Source organism: Apostichopus japonicus, chromosome 2 (genome assembly GCF_037975245.1).
Source record: "Apostichopus japonicus isolate 1M-3 chromosome 2, ASM3797524v1, whole genome shotgun sequence".
Taxonomy (NCBI): Eukaryota; Metazoa; Echinodermata; class Holothuroidea; order Aspidochirotida; family Stichopodidae; genus Apostichopus; species Apostichopus japonicus.
Genome location: NC_092562.1, coordinates 27,197,234 through 27,221,005, shown reverse-complemented (window position 1 = coordinate 27,221,005; position 23,772 = coordinate 27,197,234). Strand labels below are relative to the sequence as shown.

The window sequence follows — 23,772 nt, the reverse complement described above, 5'->3', positions numbered from 1 at the left end:
GCCATTTTTGTTTTTAAGAATGGACCTAATGTTTCGTACTGACAATAGCCGTCGTAAAACATCTGTAAGTGTCCGTATTAGAACTCGGATTAAACCATAAGAAGTACTTAAATCTGTGTTGGGATTTCAAGATGCTTTTGTGCGGATATCGAGTATGTTCACGCACGGAAAGTTCAATTTTGGCCATTTTTTTTTACTCCCGTGTTCACGTTTTGAAACTTGGATACACAGTGCTCGATTCGTTCACGTTGGTCGTGACCCGCCGTAAGTGTGTAATTTCTCTTCGAAAGTGTCTTAAAAGTTGATCATGTTGTTTTGTTGTGTGTGTGTGGGAGTGAAATCATCGTTATGCCACTTCTTTAAGAGATATTCAGCTGTAAAGTTTTGTTGTCTACTTTTCAAATTTAGTGCTAAAATTCAAAAAAGCTTGACGTCACATATCTTGAACATAATGAGGGTCACCAGGTCAGATTACCGACTGATATCAATTCCTTTCTTTCTTTCTAAAATGCACACTAAACATCCTTCAAAATAGCCCTCTTACTGACCGACGCGTATGACTCATCACCTGGACCGAAAATCCTGTGGCTCTGTGCGGACAAGTTGGTTGAACTATTCCATTCATCAGAGGGGATCTTAAACAGTGTTTCTATAATTAGGATTGCATTAGATAAGTTAATTGGTAATTACTTGCTTCAACATTTAATGATGCATATTCTACGGTCATTTTCTTTGAAATAATATTAAGTTCGATATAATATGACGTTTTGAAAGCGAATCTCGGCTGTGGCGTTGTAGGTGAACACTGTGCATTGTGTGGCTGTACCCTATTGCAGAGTACAGGATACACATATTACGTAACGGCGTGCCCACCGAAGAAAGCGTAACTTGTATTTTTCTTAGAAGATATTCGATTGGATTGTACTTGGTCCGATTGAAGATGGGGCCAATGAAAATGATTTAACATCAATTTAAAGTTATTATATATAAAGAAAAAATACTTCCCAAAACCGTTTGAACTAAATTTGTCAATGAATATTAAAGAGGAAGGTTACGCAAACAAAGTACGGCTATCAAATGGTGATTTTCTTCAGTATTTACTGTGTGTTATCAATGAGGGTTTTGAGTTTGATTAACCTTGCATCGTAAATCACTCAAGTCCGGTGGAATTTTAAACTGTATTGTTAAGAAAAGAACAGAACTTGAGAGACAACACATTTCTTTGTTTAGTGCAGTTTGAACTAAGTTTTTTCGGTATAAACTTTTCACATTATGGCTGTAGGAAAATGGTCTATATGGTTAAGTCATAGGCCTAAAACTGTGGCGGTCGAACTCAGTTCGGGTGCCGCACAGGGAATGGCGCTGAGGAATTGATATGCTTACAATGGTTGTTATGGGTATGATTTAATGAATTGTGTGTAATCAGTATCTTGAAGTAATTTTACAAAGGACTTTATTGAACTTTTGTATTACAGTAAAAATGATTTGTGTTGTCAATGGAACTCTTTGATCATTTTTTTTTGAGTGGGACTTCTTGGAGCATTATAATAAATTTCCCCCGCAGGCAGCGATAATGCCATATTTTTCCAAGCTTACAGGTGGTATTTGCCACATAGGCCAATAGTATTGGTGGTATTGTTAACAGGTGATTTGAATTAGTGCTTTCAGAGAAATCCCAAGATAAATGTTTTGTTGCAATTAATGACCTTTTTTTCCATACAAAATGCAGTAGGCACTAGGCCTTTATAATTAGGCTAGTCCAAAATCGGTCAAATAATGAATCATTGTTTATCAATGAAGCTCAACCTAGCTCAAATATATATTCATATGAGTGCTCAGCAAAAGGGAAAACAAAATTGTGAAAAAACCTATCCATACTCCAAACACAACTCTCTTCTAAGTTTCTGAAGCCCTGACGCGAAACGTTTGGAATTGCCCTAGTACTACCAAGTACTAGGCTAATAGTAATACACGATAATATCAATTAGGCTTATGATAAGCATAGTTACATTTTAACTAAGTTAGGCCTAACGTTATGCACAGCCTATAGACCTAACCAGCTGGCGTAATTAGGAGAAAGCCATAAATAATAGCCAAGGAGAGTGTGCTTCGAAAATATAATACGGCCGCTTATGCCATTAAATGAACTACACAAACAGTTAACTTACCGTTCTTCCCGCGCCGTGTGACTCGCACATCTGCATTTGGATGAACTGTATCTAGGCATATACTCGATAGGCTAGCTAGGCACGATCGAGGTTCGCGTACGTACGTAAAGCTGTACTGCGCGAAGAGCGTAACGTAATAGAGGGCCGGCTTCTCTTCGGTGCAATAAGATACCGTGCAATACAATATTGGCAATATATCTTCATTTTCGCGATTCATTGCTTAAAAGAGGCTAATATATTTTTCCTTTGGGTAATATGTTTAAAAGGGTGATTTTATAATAAACATATACATATCGATTTTCATTTTAAAGGCCATAATCAAAATGTTGCCGAAAGTTCTGTTTTTAACACACGCAATATATCGCCATATCAGAATGCCCATCTTCAATGCTTTCTAATTTACCTAGTTTTTAATTAATCTTTATAAATCTTAATAGAAACGAACATTTTTCAACCCCCCTTGACTCGCTTCCAACAATATTTGCAGAATGTAACTCTATCGTTCCAATTTAAAAGGCAGAACTGAGGGCAACAGTATATATGTCGCCCTAAGTCAAATGGTGCCCTAAGTGCTATTTTTTTCACATGAAGTGTTGCCTAACGGTCGGATTTATATATATATATATATATATAATTTATATATATATATATATATTATTTATATATATATATATATATATATATATATATATATATATATTTATATATATATCCATCACAGCTACAGATGCCAACAACCCTTCACCGTGCCCCCCTCTTCCCCCTTTCTACACTTGTCTCATCACATATCTAAGTAATCCTAAGAATTTACCACACCATAAACATTTACTATTGTAGATATGTGCACATATTTGTTAACAATTATCCATCTTAGATGGATATAAATACTGCAGCTGAATTTTGACTCACTTGGTAAAAGGTGAGTTACTTCATCACTGAAAGGGCTCTCACCACCAGCAGTAGTCAGTGTCATTTGGAAGGTGTAAGTCATTCCCACCATTAGATTATCAAATATGTAGGATGTAGCATCAGGATCCAGAATATCCTTAGTTCCTTCATCATTTGGTTCCACGTCATTTGAAGAGTAGTAGATGATAAACTTAGACACACCACTTCCACAGTTAACTTGTTTATCTGAGGGTACCTTTTCAAATGCAGTGCAGTAGACATTTTCAAATGTAAGATCCTCGTTTCAACTATCTTTATATACTCCTAACTGGAAGATTTTCTTGTACTCAGACCTAACATCATGATTTTACATTCAATAATTTATCCGCAGAACGATTCCATGATTTATTACTACCGGTACCTGGTATGCGTGGTTACATATAACATGAAAAAGGGTGGAATTAGATCAATAAATATGTTTATATTGCATAACGGTTTATTCACATTTTGTGGTATGAAATAAGAGATTACAGAAGCGTACCTCAAATGTTATTATAACAAAAGGAAGCAAAGGCTACTGACCTAGTTAACTGATTCTTTGCCCTCTCAATATACCAAGATTTACACTAATAGCTCTGTACACAAACGTTACAATATAGGTTCAACCGCATAGCAAAGCAGGACAAACAAGATCAACTTTCGTGACAGCTGTGGAATTTCACTTCACCAATTTTATTCATTTCAACTCAATAAATGTTCATGTAAATTGCTCTATTTATGTGAAGCACAATCATAATTGTATATGCGAAGTTACTAGCCTCGTTGCTGGATTATAAGCAATCAATACAATATGTAACTGATACTGTTTACTACATCTATTGTGAAACCAATACTTGTTTTCCTTCCAAAACAACAATGGAAAATGGAGATAACATTGCAAAAACAATGTGTATTGTGGAGTTGCTGAGAAAAATACTACAATGGCATTGTTTTACTTACCTCTATATAATTCTGATTTGGGATGTAAATATTAAAATATACCTTTTTGAACAGAGCAGAACTTTACAGACTTTACAAACTAACAAAATTATTACCATAGGAAAACCAAACTAGCAGAATAAGTGATACATTATAGAACTAGACTTGTTTCAAGTGAATAGTGTTTAATCTGCAATATGAATGTTTTTAAACGAATTTAGCTATATTTGACATACCTGCCAAGTTATCTCTACATTTTCTTGCCTTTCACCAGCAACATTTGCTTGAACTTCTCCTGGACCACTTATTGGAACTGTAAAGGATCAATAGATTGAAGTACTGTAACTAGTAACATATTTCTGTATAAAACAGTATATTTATGCATTTTAATATAAAGCTAGTTAATAATTAACATGATGGTTTTGACAGCATGTGCCAAATGGTCTCTGCAAAATAAAGAGTTTAAAGTCTAACATTTTTTAAGATACCAACAATTCACTGTCTATTTACTATATATATATTCTAGAAGAAGAAAACAACAAAGGTGCAACCTAATGTGTAGGTTTCTGAGAATTGGCCTTTCCTCACATGGAACTAAGGTAAATGTGCACTTTATATTAATATCAAACTTTCTAAGGTTAATTGCAGAAGAGGTATTAAGTAACATAGGGAAGGTAACTGTCATAATCAACGAATGTTGACAGGCAAAAAACAAAAAACTGCAATAAATTTGATATAGAATAGAGGTTGCATTGTATTGACTAATCTGTTTCATTGCAATTTTAACAGAGAGTATTTTACAGAGATATACTCCATCCTCTAGTTTACCCTAGGTTTACCTTTACAATCTATTATAGCAAGGAGTTCACAGAGTATTAATTACCTTTCTAATTATCAGTCTGAACGCAATAAATCATAAGAATATACTTTTCAATCCCAGTAGAACAATAACACTTTGACCTCCACATTAACTCTCTACAGCAGAAACCTACATCTGTCTGTAACATATATCTGCACAGATCACTGCCAAGGAATTAACCTTGAGTATGGTGACATCCGTGATGTCACAGTGTTGTTAATCAGTATCCCTGCCTCTGTTTCGTAAGAGAGAGTGCAAATGAGAGGACACAGTAACTTCCTGTCTGGCCCATGCCTGGTCCATACCTAAGTTATATAACTTGTATATTTTATTTTTTGGAAGTCAGCAGTAGATTTTCCATAAGTCCATTCAGTAGCAATATGTAGTTGGTTACATTGTATACTCATTCAGAAAATTTCCATTAGTATTGGAGTAGTTGATACCAACATGTAGTAGTTAATAGTGATGTAGAGTAGTTTTTCTGATCAGCAAGCATACCTCCCAATATATCATGAAGTCACTGACTTAAAACTATATTGCCGCAGCGCTATTATTATTTGTTTGCTCACAAACCACTTTTAGAAATTCATGGAGGAGTGCTGTGAAACGTCCTTTTCAATCATATTGCAAAATAAAATCTAGAAGGGTAGGAAAGAATCAAAAACATTTAACACTGGCAAGAAATGCATTTAGTATCACATGCACTAACTTTGATATGTCACAAGCAACAAATTGATGTAACAAAAAACTATAAGCCTATGCACTGTGATGTAATATACTACAAAATACCTGTACAAATGGTAGTAGCATTCAGCATTGGACTCTTTGGACCTTCTCCCATCTCTCCTTCCCTTACTGCTGCTACACTGAATGAGTACCTTTCCTCTGGTGTGAGGGCCGTAAATGTGAAATTCAAGGCCTTGATAGGGGTAGACGTATCCTGGATAGACCAATTCAGTCCTGATGCCAGCTTGTAGTAAGGTGTGTACCCGATGACAGGGGGGTCCCCATCCTCATTTTCTTCATCCCAGGCTGACCAGCTGATGGTGACTGTTGAGTTAGTTATAGAACCTTTCGTTGGAGCAAACTGCATTACAGGCAGAGCTAGAGGCCCAAATAAGAAAGTAGTAAAGAAAACACAGATAATGTTTCATCAGACGTGAACATGGTCTATTGCTTTATACAATGAACACTATAAAACCATTAGAGAATGAGTAATGTTCTCTTCAATGTCTACAGTTGGACATGGTCCTGAAGTCAGCTGTATACTAGGCCTATTCGAAATTTGGTGATAATACTACTTATGTACATATAACCTAAATACTGCATTTGGTAATGTTGTTGCTACCTTTAGGGATATATCATTTAAAGTTATATGAAGGTGTGTACAATTAAGTGTAATTAATAGCTAGTCATAGATTGCAATCAGTTGCAATATTTTCTTATAAGATATTGCAAGAATTGCAAGCAATGAACATATACAGTATGGTGAAGGCCAGACTGTTAGAATACAACTTGACTGTGAGCTACCTGATCATCACGAAAATCCTTAAGTTCCACGTTATTCTACTTTTATTCAAAGTTGATAAAGCAGTTTTAACATGTTTATCATTATTGTGAAGAAAATCCTACACTAAAAGCAAAGTGCAACCTTTTAACCATGGGCAAACATTTAGTCTGAATTATATTGACATACAGTATATAACTTTTGATCTTTGCCAATGTGCAAGGAGCCATTTATACAGACTGAAGTTATATAAACATTGAATCTGTAGATATTGTATTTCAAAGGTTTGATTCTGACACATATTTACTTCACTAACATACATCTATACCAAAAACAATATAATACTTGTACTCACCAAAGTATATGGACAAATATGCCACATAATAAAATCAAACAACATTAATATTGGAACTTTTGTTGCCTTTCATAGTCTTTAGATTGAAATTTAAGTAAAATAAAGGAAAGAAGAAAACATTTCAACTCAGTTTACCTATTGGTACGTTGCATTAATTGTAACGTTAAAAAGAAGCATTATATTCATTGATACCCAATTTCAAAAGAGTAATAAGAAATCAAATCTCCAAATGTAACTAAAACAAATCAAGCAAGTGTGGTAGCATGTGAGTATGTGTTTACATTACGTTAAACTTCAAACTTTCTTTTCTAGAACTAAAGACATTGTCATATCATGGTTAGTGTAATTTATATTTAACATCCTCCTTTTATATGTTATCTTTCCATAGTTTTGGATAGTTCACTAAATTCACTGTTACAAGTTGCAAACTGTGTTTCAAACATACGCAAAAATTGACTTTACCACCTTCCGGCTTAATACTTAGCAATTCTAAGGAGACCACGGTTGACTCCTGAAGTACAAGGGTAACACATGTAATTATGCTACTCACCAAACACATCTATGGTTATGCTATATACTGCATATTTCTTGCCATCTTTCCTCAGCTGACAGTATAGTGTCTGTCGATCTGTGACATTAGCTACCACGAATGCAACAGTTCTTGTTGTTGCATCACCAGTAACCTCTCCAGGAGAAATTCCATCGTCATCTAAATTCTCATGATGTCTTGACAGAACAAAATCTAATTGATTAATTTCTGAATTTGGACCTCTAGCAGCTGTGCAAGTCACAGGAACTGTTACACTAGGATTCTTAGGGGTGTACGCGGCATCTATTAGACCTTAAATGAGGAAAGAATGAGAAACACTCATAGTGGTCTTTATAAAATATAAGATCATACTGTGCTAGGACCACGAAATGTTAACCAGAATGGTAATAATTTGCCGAAAATTGAACCGATATTTCAAACACAATATTTCTAAGAAAGACCTGAAATTGCAAAGAAAATACTTTGATGAGAATGTACTGAAATTGTGTAGTGCAATGCCCTGAACACCATTAACTGACTTTACAACATTAAATAATGATTGCTAAGACTGAATAATTGAGAATCAAACCTTAAGCATATTACCAGCCCAACTTCCCCAAGGTTCAAATGAACACACCTTTAGTAATATACGTATTTGTAAACAAATGAGCTGTTTGCTTGGCTCAACACTGAATTGCCATAAACTACATGACATAAAGCAGTATGACAGAAGAAAAACATTTCTGTGCAATAATGTCATGCGGTAATTTATTACAGACATTAATTAACAAATGCATTTTTTAGTAACTTTAGTTGTCTATTTTGCTGGTAGGTGATTAATCATAGATCCACTGGTGTAGGTAGCTGCAAAGATACAAACTGATCGACGGCTAAAGAAGAATCAGTAACCATTTAATTAAATCAGCCACTAACGAAGAATTTGTAGGTTCACTTGATAAAGGCATTTCCTGCAACCAAGTTCTCTACTCCATTGGGGGTAACAAACTTCATCATTACAATGATCATGCTTCAGACAAGAACTGGAGTAGGTATATAATCCTCACATCATTTATAGCAACCAATCATGCAACATGCCTAATTCTCTTTCATGACTAACAATTTTTCTAAGTATTCTTTCAATGTCATTTCATATTACCAGGTGGTACAATCCCATGATGCAATCATGACAGAACGTTTCTTACCTGTCTGGCATAAGTTGGGTGAAAATAGTTCCACCCATTCAGGATTGCAACCTCCAGAGCAACTTCCTGTTACTTTGTTGCAGTAACTTTCTGAACAGTGACAATCATCTGCACAGCCTTCTCCGAAGCGAGGCCCTAGGCATTCTGTGAATCAAAATGCTCTCCATGTCATTCACTTTACTGCTAGTTTTTGTAATAGCTTTGTATATTATGCCCTGATTTAATGTAATATCTTTCTTTTAACATGAAAAAGATGAGACAGGCAAAGATATTTTGCCATCAATTTCTAACTGATGATAATTTATTCTCACCTTCTCTTCTCAATTTAATATAAAATTATCACCAAGATAACATGTTACTCACTTTGTGGAATTAGCAGCAGGCATCCTGATTTTTTTTTGATATTTTTAGAGTGATAGTTCAGCACAGACCAAGACTCCTATGGCTGACAAATTTAACCTTGCTGCTGGAAGGAGACTACTGGAAACTGCATGAAATTGATTTTAATTACTGCTTCACTTCAGGGGAAATAAACACATTTCAATACTCACATTATTCTTCTTAAAGTAATATATGTTACACTCTGGTTGTGGCAATAAAGTTCATTTAAGAATTTGACTATTCTAAAAAGATTGAGAGAAAATGGAATTATTTTGAGAACAAAGCCTATATTTTTATGTTGGTTTCCCATCTGACATCTAGTCACACAATCCCCAGACAACACTCATGCCATACCTGTACAATACACTTGTCCCATGTAAACTTCATAGCCTGGAGCACACTTTTGGCCTGGACATTCTCCCGTTATCGTATTACATGCAGCATTCCCCATGCAGTGACATTTACCAGTGCAGGTAGATCCATAATAGTCAGTATGACAAACATCAGGAGCTACAGGGATAAAAAATTGATTCAAAATGCATTTGAAGTTCGAAGAAGTGCTTTTCTGGAAGGTACACCAGAAATAAGATCTTGAGATACAGTCCACTGAAGCTAGTTTTACCAAAATTGAAATTTGACCATCTGCAGCTGGCAAAAAACATTTGAATCTTCACAAAATAATGGAACATAAACAAATATCAAAATGTTAGAGAAGGAAAGTGGTGCCATGGCGACAGCATAACATGTTCCAACATGTATAGTATACTTAAAATTAAGTAAGGTGGAACAACAGGATACCTTGAGATAAAACTCGATGAACCACCCACCCCCCCCCCCCCCCTCCAACCGACAACCTAAAATCATGTTTGATATACATAAGAGAGCAATTACGATTTAATGTTATGATGGCAATTATCTCTCCTCTGAATGTGGTGCATTGATTGTCCAAAGGGGTAATATTTGTTATAAATTGTATAGTGGTAGTTTAAACCTTTAACAACAATATATTAAGTATTCGTGCAACTTGTCCAGTCTCAGCTGCCGTCCTCAACTTGATTTATAATCTAGTGTCTTTGTTGCTATATCAAATGTTCCAGTGAGTGGCACTTTTCTTACAGTGGCAACGAAAAATTATAAATGATTGATTTTGGTGACTAACTTTTTACCGTATTGGGAGGAGTATGGGGAGGGGGAGGGGTGGCAACATTAGGGTTTTAAGCAATTCACAGTAATTTTCATAATGTACAGGATTTAAGATATATGATCAGATATTTACTCCCTGTCGATGTTTCCTGTATATTTATTGAATTGAACAAATGGATCCCTAACAGCTCTGTTCGAACCTGTGTCATGGGATCCTGCAACACATCCTTATGACACAAAGGATTCACCTGTTTGGCTTTGTCAATGAAGCGGCAACTTACCGCAGTGGAATAGGTCTGAGATTAGAGCAAGTCATTTTCCACTAATAATGCATCAAGTAAAGGTACTAACCCTGACAATTAGTCCCTGTCCATCCACTACTACAGCCTGGTGGTGATCCTGTACAGACTCCTGTATATCTGTCACACTGCCCAGACTGACAGTGACAGGTCTGTAGGCAGCTGGCTCCATAGGTTCCTGAATCACATGCTGATGGCAAAGTAAAGAACTTGCTTATTAAAATGAAGTTGGAACTCATGGAAATTTCTTTTCTATTTAATACTTTCATGTAAAATTTGAAGCACTTTTACTGACAAATTCCTACTTAACCCCCCAAAAAAGGAACATGCAGAATGTTTGTTTATTCACACTAGCATATGTAACAATTATCCATAAATCAGGTACATGGTATCTTTGACAACCTATAGTATCCACCATAAATTTAATAAATGCGTAAGACACTGATGGTCTGACTGCCTGCTTTAAGTCTGTAATACTGTTTAACAGAACCAACTGTACTTCCAGAGACTTACCAAGGCAACTTTGATGTTGACACATTAAACAGTTAAAATACAAACAAATCAGTCTTCAGTACACTACAATGACTATTACAGTTTGCAATATCAAATGACCATATCTTTTCTCTATTTGTTTACTATGTTGAGAAACTTAAGAAACTTAATCCTGAAACTCTCATGGGGATTATCCTATTCTAATTTTTCAGTATTTTATATTAACATGTAACTAGCTGGAGTAAGAAATGTTGCCTTTCATTTAAGGTTTGGCAATTACACAACATCCATCACATCACATAATTTACATTGACTCGGACATTTTGGTAAATTCATTGAAACGCGTCTTTACAAAACTTGACATTATAATGGAATCACCTAAATTCAAACTCAGATGGAACAATTTGTATTTAACAATGTATCGAGTTAGCATTTTATTTTGTGTGTTTTAAGACAAATATTTCAAAACATTATAACACTAAGTGTGCATCTGAGCCCCAGGCCCACCATAGCATAACATCCACTATTTTTCCCTTGTGAGATACCGTATCACACAAAGTGTCTGCCTACAAGCCAATTTTCATTCTTGCAAAATTTTATAGACCTCAATGAATTCATTGGAATTCATGGTTCCTTAACATTTTATTTTCACATATCAATTAACTAGTGTGGTAACATAAAAGGGTCATAGCCAAAACCTCTGAATGTGCTGGGATAGAATGTGAAGCAAATTTTCACTTGTGTTAGCTTAAATGCTGTTAATAAGATACCATAAGTTGATTCAATAAAATGATGCATGTAAAAAAAAAAAAAAAAATCGAAACAAAGTTAAGATTTAGCATGTTGCTTCAAGACTTATTGGCTTGAGGGACTGAATGTCAAAAATATCCGAATTTACATATTTCTATCAAAAGTTCATTGAGTTTCTTGCCATTTCCAATACTTACAAGTTAAAACAAGTTCAAATCCCCCTCAAATTCTTTAAATAGTGTCTAAAAATTATCATTGATAACTTGAGATATCATGCGAAAGAAGGAAATCCGAAGGACCTCATGCAGGGTACAAAACTTTTGTCCATGTTACTAGAGATGGAGATCAATCTTCTAAAAGTCTTGAATCTTTGCATTTTTACTATAAAAAAGAATTCACACAACCATTCAAGGTTAGAGCTTGTCACGTGAGGATGAGAGTAGTGGGAGTGAGTAGTGGTAGGTGAGCTGCTGTCTCTTCCAATATTATAATATTCATCATTGAGTAACCCTCAATATTCCCCTTAAAAATCCCATCTAAACTATTTGAATTTCAAACATGTACAGCCAATTGAACACTATTGAAATAAATCTTTTAATGACAAAACAAAGTACATACTCTAGTACCTCTACCATATTTGGGTAAATAAAGTAGTGTCCAAACTTGCAAAGAATCACAATGAAAAAAATTTCAGTAAAATATGTGCAACAGGTTCTGGAGGGCTTTACCTTCTGGACAACTTTAGTTAACACAGAGCTTACTTTTTATGTGACTACATAACGTGTATAAGGGAACCATTTTGGTTAAGTTTCAGCAAAGTCTGGGGTGGTGACCTGACAATCCCTTGCTAAAATGGCACATGAGCCTGCAGCTTGAAATTCCATCCCCTGACACCTTAATTCCGTCCCTCGCACTGAAAGTCCATCCCTGGCACAATTTCACATTGTTGGCCACCCCTTAAAATTATTCTTGCCCTTTTCCATGAATGTAAGTTTTAGGTGTTCAGGATATAATGTTTAGATAGTGTGGGGAGTTTCACATACATAACGGCAATTTTCCCATCCCTGAGCTAAACTTTAATTTAGAAGCTTCAATTAGTTAAATGCTACAAATCAAAAGTGAATGATTCCTATTGAACTAACATCAAAATTCTCTACACAAAATGTTATCCCAACTAATAAAGACTTCAATAATTAAACCTTGTATGACACCTTTTTTTTCCTATTGATATTTAATATAACTTTGGAAGGAAATTAAGATCTTGTGATGGAGGTTGAGCAAGTAAAAAAAATGTTTTTTGTAATGAAATGCTAGACTTTTTCAATTCTTTGGAATCTTCTATATATTTGTATTTCTAATCTAATTTCCAGCTGTGGTTCTCTTCAGTTGTGGCATCATGCAGTGTACTGTGCAGTAGGCTGTCCTGAAATGTCTTGTTGATAGGACATATGCCTAAGAGAATACCAGACTATATTTGTCAACTATTTACAACGTATTTACATTGTAGCATTATAATTAGTAGGGTTCTAACAATAGTTATTCTCTACAAAGTCAATTAAAAGAAGATCACTATGTTAAACTTCACTAACTGAACAACATGAATAGGACGGAATGAGTATGTACAATTTTACAATTACAACCCCCCCCCCCACCCCAACACACACACACCACTAGTCTGTACGTTAGGAAACTGTTGGATTATGTCAATTTCCAAAATCTGTTAAATTGATTTTTGGGCTGAATCCAGTATCCGACCATAATTTAACTTCCAAAACCAATACATCCCCCTAAATTACACTATAAAGTAGGAATGATAAAACCTGTACACAAACAAAACGGATAGGAAAAGTTGTTGACATATTAAAGTAAAGCTCTACCAGTATTGCAGTCCAACCCCTTCCATCCTGTATTACAGCTACAGCCATATGGATGGGCGAGGCAGAAGAGGTATCTACCGCAACTGCCATCACCGACACCGCTAGAACATCTCCTTTCACATGTGTCTCCATATCTGTTACCTCCACAACCTAACAGAAAAATATAAATTAATAAATAAAATGCCGCCCTATAGTCACGTGAGAAACATCAAACTCGGTGCTGTTTCCAAAAAGGCATACAAGTTCATTAGTTATCATTCAACACAGAAGCTGCATGGTTATAGTAAAGTGCAGAACAATAAATTGTTAAATTGTTTAAAAGCAAAGGAACATGAATAATGAGTGCAAACGTTTATTGTCAAAGGTAATAAATGCTTCAAATGTATTCAACAAAGTCATATGAAGGGGCTAGTAAAATTGTTTCATCAACACATTAGGAAATTATTTTAAAAATAACAAAAATGGTACATGCACCCTTTCATGTATTTCACTGACAATATCCATATATGATGATCAAGAAAACCCTTATATGCAGCCTAATCACAAATATGTTGGCTATGAATGACTGAATTTAAATGATATTTGATATAAATTACAGTTCAAGGAAACCTAATTGAATGAGCTATGCTGATTTTGCTGACACTTATCCCAGAATCATCAACAGGCTGTGGTACAATCACGGATATTGGTTTATATTGTAATTTTGCATGTGTGAGATTAGTTTGTGAATGTTGTTGAACTTGAAATAATAAAAGTTATCAGGATTTGTCTACAAAATAGGATATAATTAAACCATTCTTGATCCTCCAGGTAAATTAATACTACCTGACAGTATCCAAGTATATCATTTGGATTGAAGACAAAGCACAAACAGCATGTAATGGCAACAAGGCTATAACTGTCTCAATTAGAAGTTTTAAGTGAGTCCACTCAAATCACACAATTAAATTTGTCAAGGGCATACACTTCAGGTTTAACATTTCTGAACAAATGGCCTCAAACATCACCATTTCCGAATCCCCATCTTATCTGCAGATATGGTAGCAAACGTTATGAAATTACCTACAGCATACCTTTAATAACAACAAATCATATTTATATTACGCTTAATACAGCATTTCAAAGCGCTTTACAAAGTAGGAAAGAGACTAGGGAAACCAAGGATAAAGAGAAACTAGGAATCAAACAAAAATGTTTTAAGTTGAAATAGAGAAAGAGGTAGAGTCAAGAACTTGCAATGGGAGTTCGTTTCAAAAAGAAACCGCCGCGACAGAAAAGACAAGATCTGCATAAGGCCTTTATGTGCAAGATAGAAGGTCTAAAGCTTTTGAAACAGTAGACTTGAGCCATTGCTTGATTCCCTTTAGTTACATCATTTTTGCTTTAAATCAAAAGTGGTGTGGATTACCAGTGAACTTGAAAAAATGTAATATACATTTATGATTTAAAAAGTCACCTTATTTAGAATTATTCCCTATCATGAATATATGCAGATATATTTTCCCAGCAGTGAAACATGCAGAAAACTGTTACCTTCTTCACAATTTGTTCCTTTGAATCCAGGGGCACAAATGCATTTTCCACTGTTCTCATCACAAATGCCTCCGTTATAGCAGTTATCACATATACCATCACAATCATCTAGGCCCCACCGATAAGCTGGACAAGCTGATGTTATGAAAGATCATGCAAAGATGTAAGTTATAATTATCCAGCTGACATAATAGTAAGTTATCTTATTATATAGTAAAATGTATATGAGCTGCATCGTCACTATGCTGAAAGTGTATTGTCACTCATCAAATCCAACATTTAATAGTGAAACACTTAACCAAGAACTTTATAGAATTGCATTTCACATTTTGGATTACAATGTACCAGCCATGGTTTATTTTCATATTCTTTACTGCACCTACTTCATGACGATCTCTGATCTAGTTCCAATGGGCCTGGCTGATACAAATGTGATCTCTTACATACCCCAGTGACAAAAGTAGGCATTTGGAAATACACATTCCAAAATACAGGTGCCAATTGTCTTTTTTTATAAGGATTGCGCCTACACATATATTAATCATATCCCCTGTTTAAGTAGTGTACACATTCCTCAAGCATGCTGTTTTTGCTCTCACACTTGTTTTAAAATCTATAATATTGAGACGATTGCTTCTTGTTAACTTGCGATGCTTATTTAACACAAAACAACTATATTGAGAAAGCAAATTCCTCTAGAAAAACTATAGATGCTAGAAAGATCTGTCTGATGTTCATAAAGAAATGAAACTAATACCAATTAGTCTATATAAAAGTAATTTCTGTAATTGCAGCATTAACCTGTCACATCTTTCTCGATTGTAAACAATTTACCTTTGGTGTAGGATGTTCCTTAAAACATAACTCAAATCGGAGGTACAGTAATCCATCTCAGATAACAGGAATTCATAATTATTTCAATTAGTACTTGAATAAAAATCTTTGCTTTAAAGCAAAAATCTATAGATATACGCAGATGCTTTATTTTAAATTAAATACCAGTTTAAGGTAATCCATTAAAATAGTAGTTAAATAAAAGTGCTGGCAGTTTCTGCATCTGGAAGTAACAACCACATCCAAATAATGTGGAAGTACAATTTTATTCAAATGTGGTGACATTTTAAATATGCATCTGGTCACGGCAAATGTAGTTAATGTCATCATGGCAATTGAAGTGAAAAAAAATCTGTAGATGGCAAAATAAATTTGGTGGACATTTTGACCAGAAGTTGTTAGTCTGCAACAAGTTTCGGATTTGTGGATGGTTGTCAAGATGTTGGCAAGTGTACCGAACGGTAATTTACATACTTGTGCAATTTTACACACTCCGCAAAAATGCAATTATTAGATTATTGTCATCTTATACACTTAGAAAATTTTTTCAAAATAGTTATTTCCAGATTGTTACATTTTTGCACATATACATTATCCCATCAAAACTGTAATTATGTTAATTTTCAGACTTTTGACATTTTCTCAAGTAGGAACCATATATTCAAAACGACATTTTGCAGAAATGTAACTCTATTGTAATTTAGTACATGATCGTAAAATACAATTGTTTTGTTTTGATATTTTGGCAAGATGGAAGCAAGTGTGTAAAACTCTCCTTTTTAAATGTTTACAGTTTGGCAGTGTGTGTAATAAGGTGTCAATATGCATGTCCATTATGTGCTTCCTTACAATAGTGATGAAGTGAGGATAAACAGTTTATGTAAACATTCCAAATCTACCACATATGAAAGATACAGCAATATATAACATGCAATGTTATACAAGGATAGTATAGCTTTAAAGAACTTGTTGCTTGATGCTAGCATCACCACCTGTGATCTGCATAATGGGGAAAGGAAGGATTTATCTGGCACAAATAGTTCACACTTGAAGTTATCATCAATCAAGGCACCAGACAATCAGTATGAGTACAATGAATATTCAAATTACCGTATAGACTATCATACTTTATCGACAAGAGATTGCTATGGTGTCATGAACCACAATCGTGTTGAGCTTTAATACAAAATATGATTAAAAATGTCTTTGAAACAAACATATATTCTTGTTAAGTAGCTATTAATCAGTTCATATCTGGAATACAACATTACAAACCTCTTACTATCAACAGTTTTAGACCTTGTTTCGCATCACTCCTCTCACCGTCGATGTAACACTCATATACACCAGCGTCATCTACCTCAACTGGTCTACTGATGAGCCAAGTATCCTGTCCATCAATGTCATTGTTCCTTACATTATCCTTCAACCATCTGAAGTCTTCAACATTCTTCAATCTAGTGATCTTCATACCAATGCTTACACCTGTTTCACCAGCATTGACAGTTAATGAGGCCAACTCATCACTGGGTACAATATCAGCTGAAATCAAGGACGTTGTGACAAGCAATGAGTTATATTGGCTTGTGTAAAAACTACATTGTATTAAATACTAAATCAAGCATTCAACAAGCTCTTAACAAAAATATTGTAACCATCATATTTGTCTGCACTTCTTATATTGATGTCAACATAAATGCCTCAAATAACTTAATGCTACGGTAACCATATCCAGTAAAACTCTAGAAGAACGTTTTAATGGTATGATACAAAATTAGCTGGATGTTTACAATTTGCACTCCCATGGATATTAACAGGCTGATTCCACAATGGATCTAGTGTCAAGTATGGAATCTCATTAAAGGGTCCAAGATAAAGTTGATGCAAATTGTGCAAAGAAGCATGTAACGTTTTATCATTGGCTTTGACTTTTCAACCAAACGTCGTCTTGTTATATACTGAAGTTAAAACTTACACGGTCATTATGCTCATCCACATTACCGCATTGCAATTAAAGCCATGTTGAAGGTATAGTGCAACAATCGTCTGGATTGTTTTATTAGCAGTACCAATGCCTACCCTTAATTACACTATGCTGAATATCATATTTTACGTAATCACTTCAACCACTGCTGCCACCCAGCTTGAATATTGTCACCCCCCCCCCCAATGTTCTTGTCAGGAATACATTTGTAAATATGCAATATATGCAATATAACAGGAGTCTTGAAATTTGTTAAGCTCACATTATGTAACTATATATGCTATACACGATGCAGTAATACGTCCATATATAATTATCATACCACCTGTGATAACGTAGTATTATTATATCATTATATAATGTATGACAGGCCAATAACTACAGCTGTGAGTAGCTTACCATTTGATCTCATAAATATCCCTGAGATTGATGTAGCGATCCTTCCATCTAATGCAGCTTCACATCCAAACACTCCAAAGGCATTATTATTATTTCCATTATTATTCAATGTTACCTTCCAATGTTTATAAGTACCATCACTCCAGACTGGAGCTGGTGGAGCTACATTTTCATCAGCATCGTTCCTTGTCCAAACAGTCCTGAAAGACTCTACTTGGGCATTCGCTGCAATATTATTGGGTTCACTAAGGTGACACTGGTACTGTGTGTTACTATGTTGAGACTGAAAAGGCTTTACACCAAGGAAAGTCATCTTTACTGGTTCTATAGAAAGATAACATGTTAACTGTCATTAAAAAGAAAAGAATACAATGAGCTTCTTGCAAACGAAACAGATGTATGCTCTCATTTGTAACTTTTTACCATCCTCTTGTTACACTAAAACAAATATTTTATATCATAACATGAGGCAATCACATTTCTTCATTTCATTTTTTACCATCCTCTTGTTACACTAAAACAAATATTTTGTATCATAACATGAGGCAATCACATTTCTTAGGATATTTACCATCTGTGTTGGAATAATTGGGGGAAAAGGTAATATGTCAGGGTCACAAAGAAACTATAGTACACCAATAAATAATATGGCATGAATACAATTTTGCTCTGAATACAACCATAATAATTAAAATGTAACAAGAATTACAAACCAGAGGGCCAAGTGGCTTAGTGATATCTTCCTCATTTAAGTTTTAAGAACATTGAGCTATAATGCTGTTCAGAGTTTTAAGTGTTAACATGACTCTCATAAGTTTATCTGCGAGGTCCACGCTGTTTGTAGATTTCCAAGTCAACTAACATGTTAATTCATGCTATACTTGAGACATTTGTGTATTCAAGAGCTTTCAGACTTTAACTTCTAATACTCTCTAATGACAGTTGACTTCCCAAGAAGCAAAATTACTATGGTACTCACTAATGTAGACCTAAATACAAAATAGTAAAGTAATACAAGCTGTATACATTTTAAAGTTATCAATTTTACAAGGGTCTACATAGTTGACCTCAAATGACCTTATATATTCTCCAAGCTCAACAGGTTCCTTCTACTCACTAACATGTATCCAATTTCCTAGCATAAAATTCATTTAAATATTTTTAGGGTTTTCAGACTCGACCTCTATTGACCACAAATTACCTTTGATCCCAAGAATTTCAAAAAAGTTCTTGTACTCATTCTACATACCTTTGTGGTCATTGTAACTTAATTATTAATACAATTATCGTGTTTAAAATGTTTACAGAATGTGACTCCACCAATTTAATTCAATAGGTACATTTCACACACCATTGGGGATCGATACACATCCCAAGTATGAAGTTCTGTTCTGTTTAATTATGGTGTTCACATACATGGGCTCACATACATACACGTACACACGCAATCACACACATCATCACCATCGCACAGATCACTTTGCCTCTGTCAATGAATAAGCAACATACAAACTAGTTCTGAATAGTTCTGAAGTTAATACTACAAACGTTGACAATATAAAACATAGTGTTCACACTGTACAGTAGCCTGCTGTGCCCAGTATTCATCGAGCTAACATTTAATACAAACCTTACACAGCTGTGATTGCAAACCTGTAACTTGCATTGGTAGAATGAGAGCAGGGTTTGACAATTTTAATTTTTATTAAAACAAAAACAGCATTCTTAGCTTAGGATAAATCAGATATTTTTATTTGAAACGTTTTGGTAGTTTGTAATCCACTTTTTTCATGGCAAATGTAAACATTCAATGTTAGTCATCGTGGTAGCTCCCCAAATGCTCGCTATTTACTGACTAAAATGCCAGCGGAAATTGCTGTATTGTAGTAGAAAATAAGGACTGTTTTTACTGCCAGTAGAAATCAAGAACAAAACCACATAATAAGTTGGCAAACAACTAAACAATCTACATGATTTCCATAGGGATCCAAAGCCCTGTATTAGGGCTGAATATAAATACAATTTTTAATGAAGTAGATGCTCTCTTAACCCTCTGCAGTAAAGGTGTGTATTGTTATTCAGAAAAAAAAAACATGTGTTAAATTTAATTGAGCTAGGATTTTGATTGTTACAAAAATAACATGGCTTTCCTCACTGACTTTGAATACCTGTATTTGCCCTTGCAAACTTTGTAAAAAAATGTAAACGTTAAATCTGACACCATTATATATTATATATTTACATTAAGTCTTGTGAACGTTAATTGTATCGGAGTTACTGACCTAGTCTTTGTATATTGGTCGACCTATAAATAGGTATGTCACTTTAATATGTTAACCGCAGCTAGCTGTTCATTTCTCAAAGAGTAAAAGGTATATATACAAAAATACAACCAAGACTGAGTCCAGTGATTTTAATGATCTACAATATATCCAAATAAATTAAATGCCTGAAGTCATCCATTCATACCATTTTTGCCCTCTCAGTCATAATTAAAAAAAGTTGGTACAATTCTTCAGTTTCAGCAGACATTTAGGCAAAATAGAATAAATAAGGACATTATTTTCCTTTCTTATGTTTCCAAAAGGTAAGATCGAACTAATATGTAGCACCAGTTAAAACAATGCGGAACATTGTTTGAACAGCATATCTAACACGGAAGTGTTAAAGCTTCATCTGTTTAAAGAAGAACTGTTTTAAATTACCAATATGCCTGTAACATTTGATTTAGACAGGCATAATAAAGCTAAGACTCTGCTGTATGCAAGCATACAGTTACTTCCTCTTAAGATTGAGACTAGCAACAAGACCCATATATATTCATATAAGGAGAATAGTATACCTTTTGATCAAAGTTCTTCTCCTAATCATACATAGGACAGCATTTGTTAACTGTACATAGTTTTATGATAACACAGATGTTTAAAGTCCAGATATAATGTTGTCAAGGTGTACACTGTACCAAGCAATATATGTGAATGATGAAGGTCTTATACAAATGTACAGTAGAAACAGTACAGTGATCTATCAGACCCATGAAGATATAAAAATGTAAAACAGGATGTTGATTTTTTCCGGTAATTGAATAACAAACACCTCACCGTGGTTGTTGGATCTGAGGGATTGAATTTCTGTTAAACATATTGATGAAGGTTTTACTTCCTCTTTCCTGCTTAAATTACATTCATGAGATCATAGCTACCATAAATTAAGGGCATGAGAAGGGGAATTGAAACCGTTTCAAATTGGAAAAATAGGCCCTGAAGAGAACATGATGTAGAGCCATGATTTTCAGAATTGTAAATTAAATAGGTCACATTTTTTGCATAAATAAAGCATTTCCATTACCCAATGCACATACATTGATCAGTGTAATAACATCAGTATCACTTTAGCTGGTATTAAAAGTCTTATACGGATCAAAATAATCTACAGTAAACTTAACATTTTGATAATGCAAGGGTTAAAGTTTTGTTCCTTTTACTATTTAGTATATTTCATATCACAAGTATAGGCATAGCATTGCTACAAACTTTATTACACATCAACACTGTGGACTTCGGTGAAAGCAACAACACAAACACAACATTACCACTTTGTCCATAACTGAGGAGTGTTTGCCACAGCAGCAACGTAGTCACAGTAATGACCTGCACTTTGTAAGTCATCTTTTCTTCTGACAATATATTTGTAAAACCTGAGAGGAAATTCAAGTGAAGATATATATATTATGCATACAATCATAAACCTCCGGAACACTATGTTGTGTACAGGTGACTATCTATGTCTACACAAAACAGAACATTTCTGATGAATTGAATGAACTGTTGACTGTTTGGCATCTCAGAAACAGAGGTTGAAAATCAAAAAATTGTCAAAAAGGATTATTTTTCAATGCGAAAAAAAATTGGTACTTGAAGGAAACAACATTTAAAAGTTAAAGCTTCAAGTATGCAGGTTCACTATTGAAACTGGTTGATCACTTTCTCATGGTGGTCATGAAATGTTTCTTTCCAAACATTTCAAGTGAATTGAAGAAAATGTTTACATATCATCCGGTCCTATTAGCTGGCATTTGAAAGTGGCATTTAAAACTATAGTGCTTATAGGAAGGTTTAAATATTACTAAGTTATGTACATGGACTTTGTTAAAAAATCTTTAATCTGAAAACTCAAATATATTGATGAGTGAGCATATATCAGTGTACTATCAATATTGTAAATGTAGGGAGTAGGGATGTGACAAATACAGTTAACATGCATTTTGGAAATTTCATGATTTAACCAGATAAACAGTTAGCCAGATAGCCTAGTAAAGTGTGCAAATATTTCAAAGTGCTATATTTTTCAGAATCAGAAGGTCTAAATCATTACTTTCATCAAGTTGTCTTGTATACTTTCGTGTCATGCTTTAAAGCCCTTGTATTGATCAGCAGTTTCAATTGAAAAAGATTGGGAATAGTTCATACTGTTCTTACAAGTGCTTTGAAGCATGATATGGGAGGACAGTATTGACTGTACATAGCAAATTGCTAAGACTAATTAATAAGAGAAATTATCCCAATTGGCTGATTACATGAACAGCAATGTTGAATACATTTTTGCTGCTCAAAATATTCATCCAAATATTACTGTCAAATTTGATATATATTTCCAATGGAATTATGTTATATTAAAAAGTTAGGTTTAAGGAGCCTGCTACATCCTACAGCAGCAGTACAAAATTTCAAAAAAAGTGACAGTGACCATGATCACCACAAACACTACAACAACTTGAAGCCACATATTGGAAAGGTTTGGAGTTGTCTTAGAATACCCTGTAAGCCGTTATTGCACAAGTTTTTAATGAATGCTATCTTACTAATTTCTAATCCTTTGTAGGAAACTAAGTTAATAAATTTGAACATAAACTGAAATTAGAATAGCCATTTAGGCTAGGCCTACGTCTAGTTGACCAAAAGAGTTTGCCAGTTTTGCATAGGCTTCTTAAAAATTCTTCTGAAAGTACCATTTGTTTTCTTACTGACGTAGGATATAATCATACCACTGCTGATGCCTGTGTCTCACTAGTTCAAAACAACACTTTACCTAATTTAGGCTACGCGAAATGCCCTAGCCTTTAAACATAACGACCTTAGGCAAGGCTACCGTAGATCTAAGTGTATAAGACCCTAGGAGTAGGATAGGATTAGGCTACTTATATGGATCCCAATTCAAGCTAATAGTGTTTCCATGTCTGCGTATGGTAATGATTTAGCCTAAGCTTGTTGGCCTATCCCCATTTCTGATGTAACGAATATGAATGTTTCACATGTGAACATTCATTAACTGCGCAGAACAACTAAATGCAAGCAATTCGGTCAACATATCCAGGCCTATCCAAAGTTTGAAAATCACCTCCCGGTGACTGAACCACACACAATAGGCAGATTACTTACCGCTGCAGGAAACCAGTCACTATCATGTAAATCGTTCAAAAGTATCTCAGTGCAATAGTACATTGGGTATGTACATGATTAGCCTTCTGCTCTCTCTTCCGGCATGTCTTCGTGTAAATTGTGCAAAACATTAGTTGCCTAACCTAGCCTGTAGGT

General features: G+C 34.6%; 2 protein-coding genes across 2 annotated transcripts in view; both read right to left on the bottom strand.

Annotated features, from left to right (window-relative positions):
- Positions 1 to 2,470, bottom strand: part of LOC139984302 (uncharacterized) — a 30,909-nt gene extending 28,439 nt beyond the window's left edge. Inside the window, exon 1 of the mRNA XM_071998169.1 lies at positions 2,169 to 2,470. Within this exon, the coding sequence (XP_071854270.1) occupies positions 2,169 to 2,385 (217 nt within the window). The 5' untranslated portion in view covers positions 2,386 to 2,470. The remainder of the gene's footprint in view (positions 1 to 2,168) is intronic.
- The window catches only part of LOC139984608 (receptor-type tyrosine-protein phosphatase F-like), a 100,431-nt gene extending 76,659 nt beyond the window's left edge, over positions 1 to 23,772 (bottom strand). The window contains exons 1-13 of the mRNA XM_071998554.1: positions 23,617 to 23,772; positions 21,771 to 21,875; positions 18,179 to 18,502; positions 17,071 to 17,337; positions 14,962 to 15,096; positions 13,429 to 13,578; positions 10,362 to 10,499; positions 9,222 to 9,377; positions 8,487 to 8,630; positions 7,306 to 7,596; positions 5,683 to 5,997; positions 4,271 to 4,347; positions 3,078 to 3,312 (exon numbers count right to left, since the gene is read on the bottom strand). Coding sequence (XP_071854655.1) covers positions 3,078 to 3,312; positions 4,271 to 4,347; positions 5,683 to 5,997; positions 7,306 to 7,596; positions 8,487 to 8,630; positions 9,222 to 9,377; positions 10,362 to 10,499; positions 13,429 to 13,578; positions 14,962 to 15,096; positions 17,071 to 17,337; positions 18,179 to 18,502; positions 21,771 to 21,846 — 2,308 coding nt within the window. The 5' untranslated portion in view covers positions 21,847 to 21,875; positions 23,617 to 23,772. The remainder of the gene's footprint in view (positions 1 to 3,077; positions 3,313 to 4,270; positions 4,348 to 5,682; positions 5,998 to 7,305; positions 7,597 to 8,486; positions 8,631 to 9,221; positions 9,378 to 10,361; positions 10,500 to 13,428; positions 13,579 to 14,961; positions 15,097 to 17,070; positions 17,338 to 18,178; positions 18,503 to 21,770; positions 21,876 to 23,616) is intronic.